At 35.5% G+C, this 21352-nt stretch overlaps 1 protein-coding gene across 1 annotated transcript in view; it reads right to left on the bottom strand.

Moving 5' to 3' along the window:
• The window catches only part of tmem245 (transmembrane protein 245), a 118838-nt gene that overhangs the window by 4867 nt on the left and 92619 nt on the right, over nucleotides 1–21352 (bottom strand). The window contains exons 12-16 of the mRNA XM_059972482.1: nucleotides 20841–20963; nucleotides 16871–17016; nucleotides 10987–11087; nucleotides 9224–9398; nucleotides 6030–6224 (exon numbers count right to left, since the gene is read on the bottom strand). Coding sequence (XP_059828465.1) covers nucleotides 6030–6224; nucleotides 9224–9398; nucleotides 10987–11087; nucleotides 16871–17016; nucleotides 20841–20963 — 740 coding nt within the window. The remainder of the gene's footprint in view (nucleotides 1–6029; nucleotides 6225–9223; nucleotides 9399–10986; nucleotides 11088–16870; nucleotides 17017–20840; nucleotides 20964–21352) is intronic.

The raw sequence follows: 21352 nt of genomic DNA, 5'->3' as shown, positions 1-21352 counted from the left end.
TTAATATCTTGTCCTGCAACAATACCACACAGGGCCGTCAGAAGGCTAGGCTTAAAATTGACTTTAAAAAGTAAGGGAAAAGTTTGTAAAACTTCCTTCCAATATTTTTCAAGATCCGGACAAGTCCAAAACATATGAATTAATGAAGCTTCTCCATTATTACATGTCACAGTAGGGAGATATATCTGAATAAAAATGAGATAACTTATCCTTAGTCATATAAGCTCTATGTACCACCTTAAATTGTATGAGGGAATGACGAGCACATAGCGATGAAGTATTAACCAGTTTAAAAATCTCATTCCAGGCATCCTCAGATATCGATGTCTGTAAATCTTGTTCCCAGAGATTCTTAATTTTGTCTGAAGGAACACTCCGCATCTCCAGTAACATACCATAAATCTTAGATATTGAATCATTATGAAAAGGTGTCAAACTAAAAATTACATCTAGTAAGTTCTTATCTGAGTTTATAGGGAATGTACATAATTGAGATCTTAAAAAGTCTCTAATTTGTAAATATCTAAAAAAGTGAGTTTTGGGTAAGCTATATTTAGCTGACATTTGCTCAAATGAACAAAGGTTCCTCCAACAAACAGATCTCAAAAACATTTAATACCCAACCTGTCCCATCCCTTAAAAACTATATCAGTCATGGAGGGTTTAAAAAAATTAGAATAAACGGGACTTGAAAGGGAAAATCTCAATAAACCAAAGTTTTCTAAATTGTATCCAGATCCTCAGAGTACGTTTAACTATTACATTATCAATTAGTTTACTTACAAATAAAGGAAGTGAGGATCTGAGAAGAGAAATAATAGAAAATTTATTAACAGAGTTAACTTTTAAAAAGACCCATACTGGACAGTCTACAAGATCAATACAATATAGCCAAAATGTAAGATATTGTATATTAACTGCCCAGTAATAAAACCTAAAATTAGGTGAGACTAAACCTCCAGACTTCTTAGATTTTTGAAGATGAACTTTATTTAAATGAGGACATTTACTTTTCCATATATACTTTTCCATATAAATAGAATCAAGAGAGTCAAAAAAGGATTTAGGAATAAAGATGGGTAAAGCCTGAAAAAGATATATAAATTTAGGTAAAATATTCATTTTAATAGAATTAATTTGTCCAATCAGCAATATTGAAAGAGGTGACCAATTTAATGATATCCTTTTTACATGAATCAATGAAGTAAGAAAGATTTCTTTAAACAGTTGTTTGTAATTCTTAATGACTGTTACACCCAAATAAGTAAATTGATTCCTTACAACTTTAAAAGGGAGATTAGTATTAATTGATACCAAATTATTGAAAGGAAATAATTCAATCTAATGTAGGTTCGATTTATATCCTGAAAACTGGCTAAAATGGGAGAGTAAAGTAAGTACGCAAGGCAACGAGGTCTCAACATTAAAGATAAACAGCAATATATCATCAGTGTAAAGCAAAATTTTGAGAGTGAAACCTCTCCTTAAAATACCACAGATATCATTAGATTTTTAAAAAGCAATGGCAAGGGGTTCTAAAGCTAGATCAAAGAGCAAAGGGCTCAATGGACAGCCTTGTCTAGTTCTGTGATGAAGTTTAAATGGTTTCGAATTTTGAAAATTAGTAAGAACCCGAGCAGAAGGAGATAGATAAAGTAATTTAATCCATTGAATAAAATCTGGTCCAAAATTAAACCTTTCTAAGTTTTTAAATAAATAATTCCATAAAACCTGATCGGAGGTCTTCTCAGCATCTAAGGATATCACACATTCCGATATCTCCTGGGAGGGAGAGTAAATAACATTTAATACATGGCGTATATTAAAATGGGAATGTTGCTTTTTAATAAATCCAGTCTGATCATCAGAAATAATAGAGGGTAAAATATTTTCAATCCTACGAGGCAGAACCTTAGAAAGGATTTTAGTATCAATATTGAGGAATGAAATTGGCCTATAGGAAGAGCATTCAGTTGGGTCCTTGTTCTTCTTAAGCGAAATAGAGGCTTCATAGAAAGATTGAGGCAAGGTACCCAATTTGAAAGAATCCAAAAAGACTAAGTGCAACTGCAGTATAATTAATGAAGAAAAAGCCTTATAAAATTCTCCAGAAGATCCATCTGGACCCGAAGCCTTCCCCAAGTGTAATGAACGTATAACCTCGGCAATTTCCTCATAAGAAATGGGTTGATCCATCTGTTTACAATTATTTGCAGAAAGTGCAGCGATAATTAATTGATCTAGAAAATTATTCATTACAGTATTATCTTTAGGGGAATCAGAACTATAAAGTTTAGAACAGAATTCTCTAAAAGTATCATTTATTTCAGAGTGATCAGTTGTCCTATCACGAGGAAATCTGCAGATGCTGGAAATTCAAACAACACACACAAAACGCTGGTGGAACACAGCAGGCCAGGCAGCATCTATAAGGAGAAGAACTGTCGACATCTCGGCCCAAAATGTCGACAGTGCTTCTCCTTATAGATGCTGCCTGGCCTGCTGTGTTCCACCAGCATTTTGTGTGAGTTGTCCTACCACCATTACTTTTGCAAATTTCTTTTAATTTGTCATTTAACTACACAAGTTCTTAATTGGTTGGCCAATACTTTGCCTGATTTATCTCTGTGAATGTAAAATTGAGTCTTATCTTTAAGAAGTTGAGTTTCAATTGGATATGTTAACAGAAGATCATATTTGGTTTTAACTTCAACGCATCTTTTATATAAAATAGAATCTTAAGCTATAGCATATTTTTGATCTAATTGTTTCAATTGATTGGCTAATTCAATTCTTTCTTTATTAGCTTTATTCTTAACACTCGCAGTATAAGAAATAATTTGTCCTCTAATATAGGCCTTGAAAGTATCCCATACAATATGATTAGAAGTCTCTTCCTTTTTATTCTCTTCAAAATATGCCTCTATAGAAATTTTAAAAATTCTTTATCTGATAACAAAGTTGTACTAAAACACCAAAATCTGTTTGTTTGAGGAAGGCCAGGGAGATTAAAAAATAGAAATACAGGAGCATGATCTGAAACAGCAATCTCTTTATATTCACAGGAACGAACTGATGAAATCGTTTGACTATCAATTTAAAAAAAATCAATCTGGGAATATGTATGATGAAAAAATGAGTACTCCCTATCTGTGTAGTAATGTAGGCCTCCGTTAGTCTCGATAGACCATGGATTTGCACCTTGGAAAGTTTCCAGGGTGCAAGCCTGGGCAAGGTTTTTTTTTGGAAGACCAGCAGTTGCCCAAGCTGCAAGTCTCCCCTCTCCACACCACCAATGTTGTCTAAGGGAAGGGCATTAGTACTCCCTATCTAAAGGATGTAAGAAACACCAAACATCAACATACCATATTTCAATAAAAAAGACTGAATAAAAAAAGCTGATTTATTAAAAAACGCTGGTTTAGACGATCAGTCTAAAATTGGATCTAGCCAGCAGTTATAATCTCCTCCCATCACCAAAGAATAAAGACACAGATCTGGTAAAAATGAAAAAAAAACCCTCAAATAATCTACATTTGGAGCATACACATGGGCAAATACTATTAATTTATTATCTAGTTTTCCTAAAACTATAAGAAAATGTCCATTAATATCAGACACTACCTTATGTTGGACAAAGAAAAGTGTATTATCTATAAGAATCGAAACTCCTCTAGATTTGGCCTACAAAGGCAAATGAAAACAAAATCCATTCCAACGGCTAAAAACACGTAGATGATCACATTTATATATGCGAGTTTCTTGTTAAAAAAATAGGGACCTTAAATTTCCTAATACAAGCAAAAATCTTATTACATTTAACAGGATGATTTAACCCTTTCACGTTAAAACTGAGTAAATTAATAGTTTTGTCCATTTTTAATATTATTCAAAGGAAGTGTTAAAACGTAAATTAAAATCAATCCATAAACCTTGAGAAATGGTAACTAAGCAACAAGTTGGCTAAAAAAAATTCAAAAACAGCTTCTGAGAGAAAAAACCATAACCCGCCCACCTCCCAAAGAAAGAAGACCGACCAATAGAAAGCCGGCATCTACAACTACGAACAACGCCCCCCCCCCCCCCCCAAAAAAAACCTGGTGATCGCTCCAATTAGTTTCAAGGTTATTTATATTCCAACCTAGACTAAACAATATCCAAACAAGAAATTCAATTCTCATATATCAAAAATACAGAAAAAATACAAAAGGAAATTAGTTACAAAGGCTTACCAAAAGTAAAAGATACAATTATTCATACATTAAACATTTAATCTTACATCTTCATAAGTAAACAGGCTAAGCAGTTAGCTTTCAAATTTAAAAAATCTTTATGCTTCAGCATTCAAACGAAACCATTCGAAGGAACCATCTTTAATGAGATTCTCAGTCAAACTGGGTAGCCAAGGGATGGGTTAAAACGCTTGTTAAAAAACTTCCAACAAAGCTTGTTTAAACTTAGCAAATTCCTGCATAACCTCTTTTTCTTTTTACAATATTTTTATTCAGAAGAAAAAAAATTTAGAGTACAACACATAGATACATCTCAACATACTTTGTGTACATTCATATATTGTACTAAAATTGATCAAAATGTTATAGCATAACACAAAGGTATACCACTCTGTAATCAAAAGTTTAAAGATAGGTCATAGATCATAAAATAATTTTTTTATATATATAAAAAAAGTCAAACCCCCCTACCAACTACCAAAGAAAAAAGCTGCCTTTTTCATTTCCTCAAGCGAACAGTCTTCAAGAAACTTAATATTCCATCCTATAATGAATCATGCCCCTCCAACAGGATTTGCAAATTAAAAGTTTCTCATTTAATCTTGTCTTCATGTAAGGACAAACTAAACAGCTAGCCTTCAGATTTTAAAAACCTTTGTGCTTCAGCTGTTGAACAAAACCATTTGAAAGATCCATTTTTAAGTGTGATTCTGAGTCGAGCTGGGTAGCGAAGGGAAGGCTTGAAACCCTTGTTAAAAAACTCAAGACGTAACTTCTTTGAACTCGGCACGTTCCTGCATAAGCTCAGGCGAGTAATCTTCAACAATTTTAATCTTGCAACCATGATAGTCAATGATGCCTCTTCGATGAGATTTGTGTATTAACTGTTCCTTTGTTTTAAATTCATGAAAACAGATTATTACGGATCTTGGTCTATCTCTGTTAGGAGGTCTAAACACGGGAGACCTGTGAACTCCGTCAATCATAGGCAAAGATGCCAAAATTTCCAGAAATAATTCTTGCAGAAAGTTTGCAAAGAATTCTGTAGGATGATTACCTTTGGTTAATTCTTCAAGACTCAGAACCCGTAGGTTGTTCCTTCTACTTCTATTTTCTATGTTGATAATCTTCCATCGTAACTTTTCGTTGGACTTCGATTGCTTTTCACAAAGCTTTTGCAGTTCATCCACTTCCGTTTCCAGAGACGACAACATTGCTTCATTATTTTTAATACGTTTATCGTGTTCATTAAGAGTTTGTTGAATAGAATCCAATTTACCATCTATTCGTTTAAATTCAGAGATGAATTGTTGAAACTTCTCAGAGGCTTCTCGTATATGACTTTGCAGTAAATCCATAATAGAATCCAAAGAAGCAGGGGAATCATCATTTTTAGTACCTTGGCAACCCCTTGATGTAGCCATAATGAAAAAAAATCACACTTAAAAAAGAAGTTTCAAGACAGGTTGGAAATAGTAAGATAATTAGAGTTGGAGCAACTACAGATTGCTGTTACTCCATCAGCCACCACCAAGAAAGATCCTGATGTTTCTCTCTGAATGACTTTTGTGTTTTTTCTTTGTTTCGTGGCTATCCGGAGAAGAGGAATTTCAGAGTTGTATATGGATACATGCTTTGATAATAAGTGAACCTTTGGTCCATGGTCCAAGAGAAGAAATTATGGATCTTCTGGAAAATCAATCAGTCAATGTACCTCCTATTGAAATCAATTTAACTTCTGAGACACAATATACATATCAAGGATCCATAAAGCCTAATGACCCAGTAGGAACTTACCGATGTATTTGCAATGGCCAAGGAGTCTGGGAAGGAGTCGGTAAGGCAGTTGATGGACTCATCAACATAGCACTGTATATGTTGGAGGCAACTACTAGGATGCACAACAGTATAGGGCCAATGATCGCACCTTCTAGGCCAAGGTAGTAAGCTCCGCCTGCTACTGCCAAACCAGTGAGATATGGGTGACCACCCCTGTGGAAACAAATAACAAAGATAACATTTTAGGAGTTCAAACTGCATTTCTTTTTAGTTTTTACTTCCCCTCGCCCATCTTCCCAAGTGTATCCAGTGATTTTGAGAGGAGGGGTAGAGTGAGATGCCAGTGAACTTCAAAGAACAGAGGAATAAACCAGGTGAGCCAGATACCAGACCATAAGTATTTCCAAAACAAAAATGGATGGCAAATTATCTGTGTCATTTAAGCAGTATGTGATTTTCTTAATCTTTTAACCAAAAGCACATCTGCTTTATAAGACCATAAGGCCACAAGACATGAGTTTTGAAACTCATTTGCCAATTGAATACACATACAGCAAATTTATTCATGGTTTGCCTTTTTACTATTTGTAATAATACTTCCTTTAATTTGACTGTGTCTGCAAATTTAGAAATCATATTGAAAAGAAAGCGACCCTTGACAAACTGGATTTAACTGGTAGTAAACTATGTGTGGGATCCACAAACTCCATTGAAATTGTTGAAGATCAGAAGAATGCAAGTTTGTAAAATAAAACAGCACTTTAATACATTGTTGGAGAATCCAAATCACAAAGATCATTTGAATCAATCCTTCAAAGTGAATATTGCTATTACTCAAAGATTTAGATAAAGAGGAAAGTTAGGCATTGATAATACAACACTAACACAGTGCAAGAGAAAGGCATTGAAAACATGCTATTGTTTAGCATAAATGTTTTCTGTTGTCAGTTGTGTTGCCACAAGGATGATTTTACTGTTCATATTTGTATGTAACTTAGACTTTATTCAGTCTACCTCATTACAAATATGTAACACTCTGGTTTCGTCAGCTGCGTAAGTCTAGGGGAAGACACACTCCAGCCCTGCCAAATGTGGGAGATCGATGCTGAGTAGTGATTTGTTACCCTATTACAACTCAGCACCGTGAAATAACAGATGGTACACCACATACAATTAAAAGATTTAGCTTTATAATTCTTAATTTGACTAAAGAAAGAGCAAAAAAGGGCCCATTTTAATGAAACAGTCTAACGTGCACAAGTTGCTCATGTTTCCCCCTTGGCCAATCCTCCTTCAATGTCCCCAAGCTTCATCGAAACCCAGCTCCACTCCAGGTCGAATCCTCCGACCTCTTCTCCCCTCTCAGAAACCCCAAGTCCAACCTTCGTGTCCCTTACCAGAGAAGCCTCCCCTGAATCTATTCATCCCCATTGAATGGCACACATTTCTCCTATCTCTCGTCTTCAACAGCAACCCAAACAAGTAGCTTACACAGGAAACAGAAAAGCATAACAGAGAAAAAATATGAACCATGTGAACCAGGGTATTATAAATAATTATATAATTAGTGCTTTAAAAGCTGTAAAGACTGTCCTCTGTCAATGGAAAGGGGGAGTGTCATCTCCCCCAATTTGTCTGTGGCCCCAATCTGCAAGAAATATGTCAAGAATAACCTATATAACATTCTACACAATATAAATAAGGGAATAACTCAGGTTGAAAATGCATCACTAAAAAAAGGCAAAATTTTTTGTCCTGACGAAGGGTCTCGGCCCAAAATGTTGACTGCTCATTTCAATGGATGTTGCCCGACCTCTGAGTTCATCCAGCTTGTTTGTATGTCTTAAAATTAAATCGAGTAGCAATGTACTTCATCCCAAAAATTAAATCTTTGAAAGGTAGTTAAAGTTAAAACTTGTCCTCTAATTGCAAAAACAAAGTTTTTCCAAATACTCAGATTCCCTAAGTGCCTTAAAAAGTCTAATCAGTCTGAGCCCTGCATAAGCATTTTTGGAAGTGCATAATGCATTTGGGAAAACGCACTCGGGCAAGGTGATAGACAATAAATAGGAGAATATTGAGAAGTATGAAGGAAAAAGAAAAGTATTCTCTCCTTTATGGGTGGAGTCACCTAATAAAAAACAAAGGGAAGTTGTGTTTGAATTTCATACATGAACTATTCGGCCACAGCATGAATACTGAATTGTTTGGACATTACTTTATAGAAAGGATGTGATGCTCTAGAGAGAATGCAGACAAAAATTAAGGATTTTGCTAGCACAGGAAAAAAACTAGTTATGAGAAAATACTGAAAAAAGTTAGTGTTGTTTTATTTGAAACAGAGGGTATTGAGAAAACATAACTATAAATTTTGAAAGGCCCAGATGAAGTACATAGGTACCAATTTCGCTTAGCTGAGTTGAGAGGGTCAAAAATTAGAGGGCATAACTTTTAAGTAACTGGTAGAAAATGAGAGGAGGTGCACAGAGAACATATGAGTCTGCAACTTCAATGCATGTAGGGCAGGGGGGTCAAAAATCCCAATTATATTTAAACAAATTCTTAAAATGAAGATTACCTTTACTTGCCACATATGCAGTATATCGAAACATGCAGTGAAATGCACCTTTTGAATCAGACCAACATAGTCTGAGCATGTGCTGGGGCAGACATGCTTCTAGCGGCAGAATAGCATGTTCACAAACTAGTAACACTTAACACATATGACTTTGGAATATCAGTAGAAACCTACATGGTCATGGGGAGAACATACTAATTCCTTATAGATAGTGGTAGGAATTGAACCCCAACCTTACAATTGGCACTATAAAGCATTATGTTAACCTCTACATGACTGTGCTGCCTATGGTACAAAAGAGCCAAGACTTGTAGTGCCATGAACCTAACACTGTCAAATGGGATTAAGCTGAGTGACTCTCCTCTAATCTGTGGCAACACGATGGGGAAATTTTGTGTCACGGGTTTCCCTACCTAGTATTTCACCTATATGACAATGCTTAATATTAGATAAAACATTTTATCAAGTGGATTATGTCTGTTTATCTACGTTCTATCTTTCGTTTTGAAAGGCACTTTACACAACTAAGTACTATAATAATAATGACAGTTTTGCATAAATCAACTTCAAAGCCAAATCATTTTTGTATGTGTGCTATAGCTACAAAACTGGACATTACGCATTTAACACTCACCCAGAAATATCAGAATAAATAGCTGTATCCACAAAATAGGTTGGTAGCAAATGGCAAACTAGAAGGAGGATGGCCATAAAGTTCTCTCCTTGTGTCAACCAGAGGTCTATCACTGCAGGCATTGCAGCCCAATAAGTTCCTAGAAATGGGACTGCTCCAAGAGTAGCTGCTAGTGCTATTAATTAAAAAAGAGAGATTTTACCCACAAGGTGTCCAAATGTAATCAAATAAAATCCATATCCTAATGTTAGTTTTCATAAATGATTACTACAATCAAATGTCACAGATGCTTAAAATCTGAAATAAAAGCAGACATAGGAATTCAGATAGACTGCATCAGAGTAGTGAAGAAAATAAATGTTTAAAGCTGATTATTTTTCATCAGCAAAGGAAAAGAAATTAAAGTAATGGAAATAAAGTTGGAGGAAAAAATACAGGAAATAGTCTGTGAAAGGATTGTGGGAATGTTTAAATGAAAACTGACTATTAATTTAAAGGAAAAAACATAGTGAAGGAACAATTTAATTAAACAAAGGAGATGTAAAAGACAAACAAAACATTACCCAAAATAGTTAAATCCGATGATGACTGTGAAAGGATATAGCAGTGTTGAGTTGAAGTGTAAAGTTCATTCTGAGTAGTGGAAAATGAGGTAAAAAGACAAGAGCTGAATTCCTACATCTGCATGAGAAGGTGCTGGGAGGGGAAGGGGAGAGGATGTTGATCGCGAATGATCCTATAAAATACTGTAAGGGAAGAGATGATGTCCAGTGTGGTGGCATCAGATGACATTTCTGGCACCTTAAATAGGATGAAATAGAGAAGTTGGAAGGCAAGAACATGGAAATCTAAGAGGGAGGCGTAGACACAAGTCTAATAGCATAAGGAATAGGAATGAAAAGATGAAGGGTATGCTCAACAAAGAACAACAATCTTATATTTTTTAGTCAATTGTTTGTTCACAAAATCATAATCCTCAAGAAAAAGTTAAAAGACGCCTTGAGGGTTGAGATTCTTTTCTAGGTCACTAACCTTTAAAGTATTTTGCATCACAATGTAATTCCAAAACCAAATGTCTAACTAAAACATATAGCCATGGTACAATCTTTTTTCCAACAGATAATCCAGGAAACTCCTGCATAACATCTGATTATTGAATGGAAATTCACCCTTACAAAATTTATATGACTAGGAAGTAAATAAATAAAACATATTTATCTTTTTCAACTTGTAATTCTTGACGCATGCAGTGATGCACCTTTGTGATATGCAAAATTGTGAAACTATTCTCTACGAAAGCAACACCTCCCCCTCCACTCAACACTGGAATGTAGGTGTTGCCTGTATGATGTATCAAAGGTCTTTCCATTCTGGTAACAGTCTGAAAGTTAGACCAACTTTATTTTCCTAAAATTTCAGATGGGTATTTTTAAACAGATTTCAAAATCAATGCAAAGTCATTTGATAATTTTAACAAAAACTAGAAATTAGTTGCATGGTTCTTGTACTATTTTCTAAATGTATCAGTTTTTAGTACATTTTTATGTTAGAATAAATGTTGCATGCAACGCAGATGACACTCTTACACTTGTTGAATGTGCATTACCATTCCTTGTTCCAGTTCTATTTTTTGAGCTGTTAATTCTTGAGCAATTATTTATGAATGCTTACACAAGCATGGCAAAATATTACAGCTGAACTACAACTATAACTGATAAATTGCTTACAAAACTGTATTTTACAAAAAGGCAAACCGAGTATACCTGATGGGATGAAGACGATATTGATTCCAAATACAGTATGAGTCAACCAGGTGTAAAGCCCGTAGAAAGCGGCCATCTTGAGGGAAGCATCAAACACACCGCTGCAGAGGATACAAAATCATAAACTTGGTTTATTTGTATTTGACCTTTATATATTCAGAAATTCTAATGAAGAAAATGACAAATGATGTAATACATGAAGCTGTGATAATAAACTGAAGAAATTAAATATAGTAGCTTCCAAAACAATGACACCATACAAAATATAATGGGCAAACTAGGTAATATCTTCCCAATTAACGTAGAATGGTGCCAGAGCCACAATACCTTTCACCACACAGTACACAGTCAATCCTGTCAGGTAATTTTGACACATTCCTGAAACATGCTTGTTTTAAATCTCTCCTAGTAAAAGGCACCAGGTATCCAATTACTTGCAAGTTTTCAAATTTCATTTTGATGCACATTACACAATAAAACTAAGTCTATCATTGTTGGATATGTTTAATTTTAAGTTTCCATTATGTGGTATACGATAGCCATCTTGGAGACCTAAAACAGTTCTGTTTACTTGCTTGTTGACAACAAACTTTCCAAAATTTTGGATGCCTTCATTTTGTACTGTCATGAAATTTCTTTATTTAAATGAACTGGCAGAATCCCATTTTTCTTCTAAGAATAGAAGTGGCAATATTCTTTTCAAAACATTGAAAAATGAAAATTGTAAACATATACCTTCAAACAAAAGGGCAGCTTAAAATATAGTGAATAAATTTTACAGATAATGTAAAAATTCCAACTGAACCCAATAAGCAATAATAAACAGCAAGAGAAGTCAAAGAAGAGAAAAAGATAAAGGAGAATGAAAATGAAATTGTACATTTAACAAGAAACTGACAAATAAAAATGGATTGTTCCAAAAGAAATGATAGACAACAGAAAATTGGAAAATAATGCATGGAAGAGAAGTTAAGGTGTGTGAAGATAAGTGTTCTAAACACTGTAATTCAGGTCAAACTGATTCACATTAAATCTTACTATAAAACTATAAAAGAGATATAAGAGATATATAAGAACTATAAAAGAGATATCTACAAAAATATCAAATTATTCACTGCACTTCAAACTGGCACCCCACAACAAAGTAGTTCAATGAGATAAAATAAACATATAACAAACTTCTTGGAAAATTCTGGTTGTGTATTTCAGAAGGAGAGATTATGATGAAATTGAAAGAAGTGAGGGTATAAAGCAGAATTTTGAAGGTATGTAATAAAGTAAAAAATGTTCTTATCATTAAGGAGGCAGATTACAATGAAAAGATTTTGGACAAAGAATAATGGCCCATTTTTACTTTTTTGTAAGTAACATTGAGAAAATAGGAAATGCACCTCTGCAGTTCCTACAGTGATAGAGCACTCAACATTTGAAAACAAGATAAATAGTTGTCAAAATTGTAAATTCTTTGCTAATATTAAAATACTTGAGTGCAGAATATTTATAATATCCCATTTGTGATGCTAAAGCCCAAGATAAAGGTATGAACCACCCTTCGGTATCAAATATACTAAAGCACTTAAAATGGTGATAACCATTTATCTATCCTAATCTTAAAACTGATGTGGCCTCTGCTTCCATAATTGACTCAGAAATTATTTACATACTTTCTCACATTTCTCACATCCATTGCTCATAGCCGAGCTATTTCAGTGCAATTACACCACCTGATAATACCCCAAATTTTCCTGGAATATCACGTTCACAAAAAAACAGTACAAATCTAACCTGATTAATCACAATTCCATCTGCTTCCTTTCAGTATTATTCAACTAGGTGATGGATGGAATCATCAACAATACAATTAAGGGGCAGCCTACTTACCCGAGACTACCATGGAGCACTGACTTAATTACTTTCCATCCCCAGAACAACTCCTGCAGTAATGGATGCTTTTTCTTTCCTATGTTATTGATACTGACATAAATTACAATTTCCAGCTGATCTCTTTTTTCCCCCTACAAGCTCCAATCAATCATAATGGCAGCATATTAGATAAATTTATCATTAGATAAAAGACCATCTATCTTCGTAACTAAGCTTCCACTATCATTGATTTCTGGCAAATGATTCATCATCAATAGAAATCATTTGCTCTGTGTTACTGAGGATTATTCACTAAATCTGTTATGAATCTATGTACCTTATCAGTTGATCAATCTCACTGTTTCACAAGCTCAGGAAATTATGCCACTGACTACTTGCAAGTTGCAAGCACTCCTCACAGAAACTTCCTTCAAGAAGCAGTGATGGCTGCCACTGCTCTTGAAGTGAAATTTCCAGAATTCCCACAATAATGAATTTCTACAAAGCACAGACACTTTGCTGCAATAAGCATATCGTGACTCCAACAACTTCAGAAACAAATTCATGCAAAATCCTAACATTTACTCATTTGTCTTTCCATTCCGCATACTTTTCATTAATGTTGATTACCTCAGTTCTACCTAAATTCATTCAACTAGAGAGCAAAAAATTTACCAAGCTATTTCGTCTCAATTTGTCACTGCACTAAACTTTTAATCAAGCTAAACATATTTCACTCACCAGCAGAATTTTACAATAAACACATATTTACAAAATTCTCTCAATGCTCCTCTCAGGATTTCACTCAAAATTTCTACGGTTTCATTAATTCAAATGTATAATCAGTCATTTATGGTCAACCTAATGAATCTTGCAGCTAAATTACCAGTAATACATAACCATCACCATTCCTCTTCAAGACAGACCCTTCTACTTGCCGTTACCAAAAGCCTACTGAATGCCTCTTTCTTTCATTGTATAGTAATATATGTTCTTAAGAAGCTTACATACATTTGTCTATGTTACAAAGTTAAAGTTTCCCTGAAAAAGAAGGCTCTCAATACTTACCTTAAAATAGATCCCTGCCTTGTAGTATATTAAAATAAATGTCACAACCAAATTTTGAAGAGCTCAATAACCATATATGGGAATTGACAACTTCAAAGGTTTAAGTGCTATTCAGGGCATTCTTGATGGGCAGGAGTATTGACCACCTGGTGCTCAATGAACCATATAATACCTCCTTATGAACATAAGAAATAGGAGCTGGAAAAGACAATATACTCCTTACACCCACTCCACCTTTCAATAAGATCTGATCTGATCCTATATCAGATCAATAATCTGATCCTGGCCTCATTCAATTTTTTTGCCTAATCCCCATAACCCTTGACTCTCCTGCAGTGTAAAAGTCTACCCCAACTTGGATAATTCTCATAATTCAGCTTTCACAGATCTGCGAGGTGGTAAGTTCCTTATCATCTCTATTTTAAATGGACCATCCAAAAAAAAAAGAAAATGCTTAAAAATAGCAAGTCAGGTGTCACCTTCGAAAAGAAAAACGTCAACATTTTGAGTCTGCTATCCTATACAGAATTCAATTTCAATCTCAATGGTCAACCCCTTATTTGTAAACTACTGTAAATGGTCCCAGCTCTAGGTACCCTTTTAATAGATATCTTCTCCCCAGTTAATTCCACTAAGAATGCCACTAACCAACAATGATCCAATGTGTTGTACAAGACATTCCCCTTTCATCTCACTAATGAATGCTCTCCTGACTTCCACACAAATATATCACTCCTTTAAAAAGGAGACAAAAATTGTACACATTAACCTAAGTACAATCTCACCAAAACCCTCAAACCTAAAATCATGTACTGTACTCTTCCACTGGCAATAGAGGGAAACATTCCACTTGTCTTTCTCTTTTACTCCCTGTATACCCATGAGTGTGTCACCACCCACAGCTCTAATCTGCTAATTAAATTTGCTGATGACACTACGATGATTGGCCTGATCTCAAACAATAATGAGGTGGCCTACAGAGAAGAAGTAATCTCTCTGACACAGTGGTGTGAAGAAAACCTCTCCCTCAGTGTTGCTCAGGAGCTAGTTGTGGATAACTCCTATTGACATCAATGGATCTGGAGTTGAGAGGGTAAAAAGCTTTAAGATCCTCGGCATCCATGTCACCGAGGACCTCTCATGGTCTGTACACACCAGCTGTGTGGTGAAAAAAGCAGAAAAGCACCTCTTTCACCTCAGACGGTTGAGGAAGTTTGGTGTGGGCCCTAAATCCTAAGAACTTTCTACAGGGGCACAACTGAGAGCATTCTGACTGGCTACATCATTGCCTGGTGTGGGACTGTACCTCCCATAAATCGCTGGATTCTGCAGAGTGGGGCGGACAGCCCAATTCATCTGTAGTTGTGAACTTCCCACAATTCAGGACAATTACAAAGACAGGTGTGAAATAAGGCCCCGAAGGATCATTGGGGACTCAAGTCACCCCAATCATGGTCTATTCCAGCTGCTACCATCTGGGAAACGGTATTGCAGCATAAAAAGACAGGACCAAAAGGATCTGGGACAGCTTCTTCCACCAGGCCATCACAGTGATTAGCTCACGCTGAGTTGAGTGTATTTCTATGTTACATTGTGGTTCTATTTATTATAAATTACTATGATTCCACATTGCACATTTAAACGGAGATGTAAAGATTTTCACTCCTCATGTATGTGAAGGATGTAAGAAATAAAGTCAGTTCTATTCAGTTACATGCTTTACCTTCATGTTAACTTTTGTCTTTCATTTTGGAGGCCACCTACAGCAATGTGAATAATTTTTTGCTTTTCTGTTTTTATCACCCACATTTCACTTTCATCTGCCAAATATTTTCTACTCATAGCTATTTTACTCTGAAAGTATTTTGTATCCGCTTCACAATTTCCTTCCTTACACTTGCATCCTTAGCAAATTTGGTCACTTTCTTGAAGCCGGATGCTATAATAAAACCAATTAAAACATTCCAAAGGTCACTTGATGAGCTAACATTTGCCTCTAGGCTTTATATGACAAGACTAGAAACTCATCTGCATTTTATTACCCCAAGGAATTTAATCTAAAATCTAAGATCTAAGGCTTCAACCATAGAAAATATAATTGAAGTGGGATTAGAGATTGAGAAAATGGGATTGTTTGCCAAGCAAAAAACAGGACTACATGTCTATGTTAACATGCAAGATATATAATGTTTGATGACTCTGGTATTTCTAAATTTACAATTAAAAAGTTAACTTCATAACTTTAATAACAGGCAAATGGAATATGGAGTCAATTAAGAGAACAATCACTTTTGAGACAAAACTGACATATGGTGATGAGATGAAAATGCTTCATCAAAAGTGCTTTTAAATTAAAAAAAATATAGATTTTAACAATGGTTCTCAAAACACTGAGCAATGAGCACTTATCGATCTCCACAAGCTGCAGTCATACCAATGTGCATGCACTCACATGAAAGTATCACACACACCAAGCTGCACGGAGCCTCTCACAACATGCAACTTGGTAGTGTGCAATGCCTCCACCAGAGCAGAGCAGGCAGAATGAGAACTCTAGATAAAGAATGAGAGCTTGATCTATTCAATCCAGGATACGAAACTGCATGCTAATTAACAGGGAAAGGTTAAGTCAAATGAAACCACATGCTCATGCAGTGTACTTAATCATTGACATTGGTTCTATTACTAAAAACATCTCAAAGCATATTGCTACGTCTCTCACAATGTCACAGGAAATGCTAAGCTGCAGTTAAGCAAATTATTTGAACATAAAGAGACCTAGCAACATTTAAATACTGTTAAGCAATTGTGATTGTTTGTTAAACCAAGGACAAGAAAAAACAAATTAAGTATTGAATGCTACTGAACAGGACAGTTAGTTTGATAGTCAGAAGAATTGTCATCTGACTAATTAAGCTTTTAAAAGCATGAAATTGATAACTGGGCTTCCTACCGTATAGCTTCTTCAACAGATTGCCCCACGATGTTGGAAGAAGGGCCTGGCTGGGAAAGTGGTGTCAGACCAATCACCCACTTCACTGGTTTGTAGCATTCATCATTTGAACTTAAGAGATAGAACAGTGTGGTCAAGAAAATGACCTGTATAATAGGGAGTTGGGGGGGAGGGAGAGGGCACAGGAGGAGAAAAGAGTATCAGAACTGAACCCAAATTTAATGCATTAAATAAAACAATCATTAAATTACATCAGAATCAAAACTGTGAATAAACCTGCCAAAATAAGGCAGTACAATCACAAACTGATATATTATACAAATTAATCTTTACGCATTTTGGGTGACATTACTACCCCTGTTATTTGCTGAAAGAGGATTGACCATTCTAGGATTTAAATCCAATGGATTCATCTTATTAGTTTTAGTCCAAAGTATTGTAATGGAACAACTCAGTAATACATTTTTTGTAAGCTTACATTGAAATGTGGAAAAGAGGGTTGGGGGGGCGGGGGTTTGCAGTGGTGATAGCGGTAAGTGTTCAGCCACAAAATAATGTTTAAAAATATTTTACAGCTAGCTCAGGCTTCAGTGCTTGTCAAACCCAGAGAAAGCTTTCTTCTGTCATTCAAGAACTATTTGTACTCTTTTTTTAAATCTTGAAAACTTTAAATAAATGCAAACTATTTGACACAAAATCATTGAAGCAAACTCAAATGAAAACAGTATCAAAATATTAACATTTAACCCTCTACTTAAACCAATGGAGAAATAATGCCCCAGCACATTCTGCACTATATGCAGAGGGAATTTCTAGAATTCTCCCTTTCCTCACAGCAGTCCAACATCATACAACATTCAGGAAAACTGCAACAATTAGCTGATAGCAGATTCAGGGCTTCCAGTTTTGCACAGTAATCAAGTTATGGAGAGGAATGCTGCTCTAATATCTGTGTTAATACTACACAGCTATCATAACTTTATAAATGTCCCAGAAGTATTTCCAAATTTTCTCTGGTGTAAGTATCTCAAAGGTGAAAAAGGTGGGATGACAGGAAGAAGAATACAAAATTTGAGAGTTTTCAACTGGGAAATTTTGATGAACAGTGTGACAAAATCTCAGGTAAATAATGCCCCTAAGTATTCTGATATAGTTGGCCCTCCATATCTGTGGGTTCCACATCCGCGGATTCAACCAACCATGGATCAAAAATACTCAAAAAAAAAATTTCCAGGAAGTTCAAAAAAACAAAATTTGAATTTGCCACACGCTGAGCACCACGCTGAATCCACGTGAATGAAGTGATGTGTAGGCATACCCTGCTGTAGTCTCCCAGCATTTCATAGATCCTCTATCTCTCTCCAGCACTCATTGTTTGAGCATTGTTCGCCTTGTGTCTCGCTCATTCACTATTTGTGTTGTGAGTGAGAGGAAGGAGTTTAAGGCTAGTAAAGGATGGCTGGCTAGCTATGTAAAGCGCTACAGCCTCAAGAACTTAAAGATCACCGGAGAATTGGCATCGGCTGATGCTGAGACAGCATCAGTATTCCCAGAAGAGCTATGATGGTTGCATCTGTACTGAACATGTACAGACTTTTCTTTCTTGTCATTATTCCCTAAACAATACAGTGTAACAACTATTTACATTGTATTAGATATAAGTAATCTGGAGATGATTTAAACTATATGAGAGGACGTGTGTAGGTTATATGCAAATACTACGCTATTTTATATAAGGGACTTTAGCATCTGCGGGGGGTCCTGGAACCAATCCCCCGCAGATATCGAGGGACAATTGTATATCCGTTTGTATGCACTGTCACAAAATACAGCCAGCTCTATAACTTATATACAATAATAATTGTTCTTAGCTTTCATTGAATATAATACATTTAATTGCATAATGGTGCTGACAGTTTGCAATAGTTCACTGAACTAAAAATGTTTTGTTGATGATTTTCATTTGTATTCTGTGTCTGAGGATTCTCACTTGTGTCCAACAATAATCAGCCAGTATTGATGGTTCTAGTTGCCCTGGTACAATTTCTCCACGACCACAATGCCCTGATGAAACATTTCACCATGCTTATCACTGACAGCACCATGATTTGCAGGGAAGAAGTCTAAGTGGGAATGCAGAAAATGCACTTTATGGTTTCGTATGTTTGAAGCATGTTGTCAACCAGCTGCATGCAGTGCTCTGTAGTCGCCAAGAAAATTTTCAACAACATCCTTGAACTCCTTCCATCTGATTTTCTCCAGTCCCATGAGAATTCTTTAAATTGCTTGTCATTGATAACCTGTGATTTGTGGCCCAACAAAATTACTTTCCTTAATCTTGGCATCAGTTATTCTGGGAATAACCTGTCTCAGATATCAAAATCCTTCATCTTCCTTGGTCATTGCTTTGACAAAGTTTTTCCTACGGCCCAGTTTTATATGAAGGGGGGTGGGGAAGCAAAAAATATCTTTGTTGGGTCTACAAGTGACTTATGTGCCCCACACCTTTAGCGCTGAAACCAACTGCTTAAAGAGTAGCCAATCCTTTTTAATATAATGAGATTCTTTAGCATGTCGGTCCCATTCACAAATGAAACAACATTACTTAGTGTATCTGAGCTGCATTCCCAGTGGCAGTGCTACATTTTCAGATCACCACAGATGTTCTAGTTTGTAGTTGCTGTAATGTATGTATTTCAACGAGACTTCCAAATTCCGGTAGTGTGTACCGCACAGCTGATTGGTGTTGAAGGGTGGGCATTGCCATTGTGTGGCAGCACAGCCTTCAGACTGAACACTGAAGAATCAATAAGAAGATGCCATTGCTGTGGGTCATGCTGGTGACCCAAAACATTTCCAGACTTGCCTGGACAAGATAGAAAACTTTATTGCTACATATAGGGCAACATTTAATTGACTTGAATTATTAATTGAAATAACAAATATAGGCCATTCCAAAAATAAAGGTGTGTGATAGGAAACTTTATGGTGATTTTCATGATCAGCAGCCCAAAATCTTTAAGATACACCAAAATGTATTCAGGAAGCAAAATCTTTGTTGTTCAGTGCTAAGGAAAAGTGCTGAAATAGTAAGAAGATGACTATTGCCATTGTTTAGTGGTCTGCATCAGGGCCAAAACATTTTATAAAGTTCACAAATGACTTACATAATAGGACAGAAAGCCACAAATCAAAATTTGCTGATGGCATGGATGGTTTCATTATATGTAGAATAATTTTATGTTTCCATATACAGAGAAATATCAATATATTGTATTAATGAGCAAACCAACCCCCAATGGATATCAATGCAGGTGAACACAAAGTTATTGCTGATAGACACAAAAATAGAAAGAACAGCACACTTTTAAATGATGAAAAGCTAAAAACAGAGACTTTGGGTGGTCATTACTATGCCCAATATTGAAATACTATGGGCAGCATTGAAAATAATGTTAAAGAGTGAGAAGAATGGTGATCTTTATATCAAAAGCTCTGCACTACATGGTTATGTTGGAGCGTACAACTTACTCTCGTGGGACTAGAGAAAATCACATGTAAGGAATATATATATAAAAATTCCAAGTTGCACTGTCTTGATTATGTCAGGCAAAGTTTACTATTTACTACCAGCAAAAAGTAAATAAATGGCATAGGGAACTGTAATAAAGGAGCATTAATAAACCAAACCAGGTGGTCAGTTTTAAATGCACCGTAGCTGTTTGTCAAAATACATTTCCTCCCTCAGCTACACCCATGCTATTGAGCACCACCTTTATGAAACTGGGTTACTATTCCAATGGCTTAGTATAATGCAGCAAAACCATCCATGGAACTGGAAAACAATGTTCTTGTGATACAAAAATGAAAATATTTCAATATTTTCTTTCTCCGATACATAGAACAAGCATAATTTTATTTATTCATTCCAGTACTATTGTTAGAAACAACTTGTCATTAATTTTCTCACCAAGGAAAGGGCGAAGTTGAGGAGCGCGGTACCACTGTGAAACAACACGGTCAGTAAGGTGGTGGCAGTTGTGAACAGCAAACTCACATTTCGGCTCATCACAATCCACAAAGACTCCAGTATCTAAGGGAATGCAAATACAAAACGTGAGAAATATTTGCTTCCTTTCCCTTAACAATACAAGCAATCCAACAGGTCTCGGCTTTGAGCTACACAGTTTTATGGTGCAGTTGAAGCTGATTACTACAGAACTGATTGGATAATTAAATTCAAAAGTCTAGAGGACCTTTGGTTTAAAAGATTTAAATCAATAATCAATCAGAACACCTTTCTATGTTATACCTTTTGCATACTCACCTGATTATATAAATTTGCATCGTCTCAAATATTAAAGAAGTGGGCTCCAAACAGAAAATCAATAAGGGTTACACACAATTTTGAAAGCACTAGAAAGCTTCCAGAGTATTAGTCTACAATAACAGAATAAAAAGAATGGAGAACACAGCCAACAA

Source organism: Hypanus sabinus, chromosome 6, assembly GCF_030144855.1.
Source record: "Hypanus sabinus isolate sHypSab1 chromosome 6, sHypSab1.hap1, whole genome shotgun sequence".
Lineage (NCBI taxonomy): Eukaryota > Metazoa > Chordata > Chondrichthyes > Myliobatiformes > Dasyatidae > Hypanus > Hypanus sabinus.
This window is presented reverse-complemented; position numbering and strand designations above follow the sequence as displayed.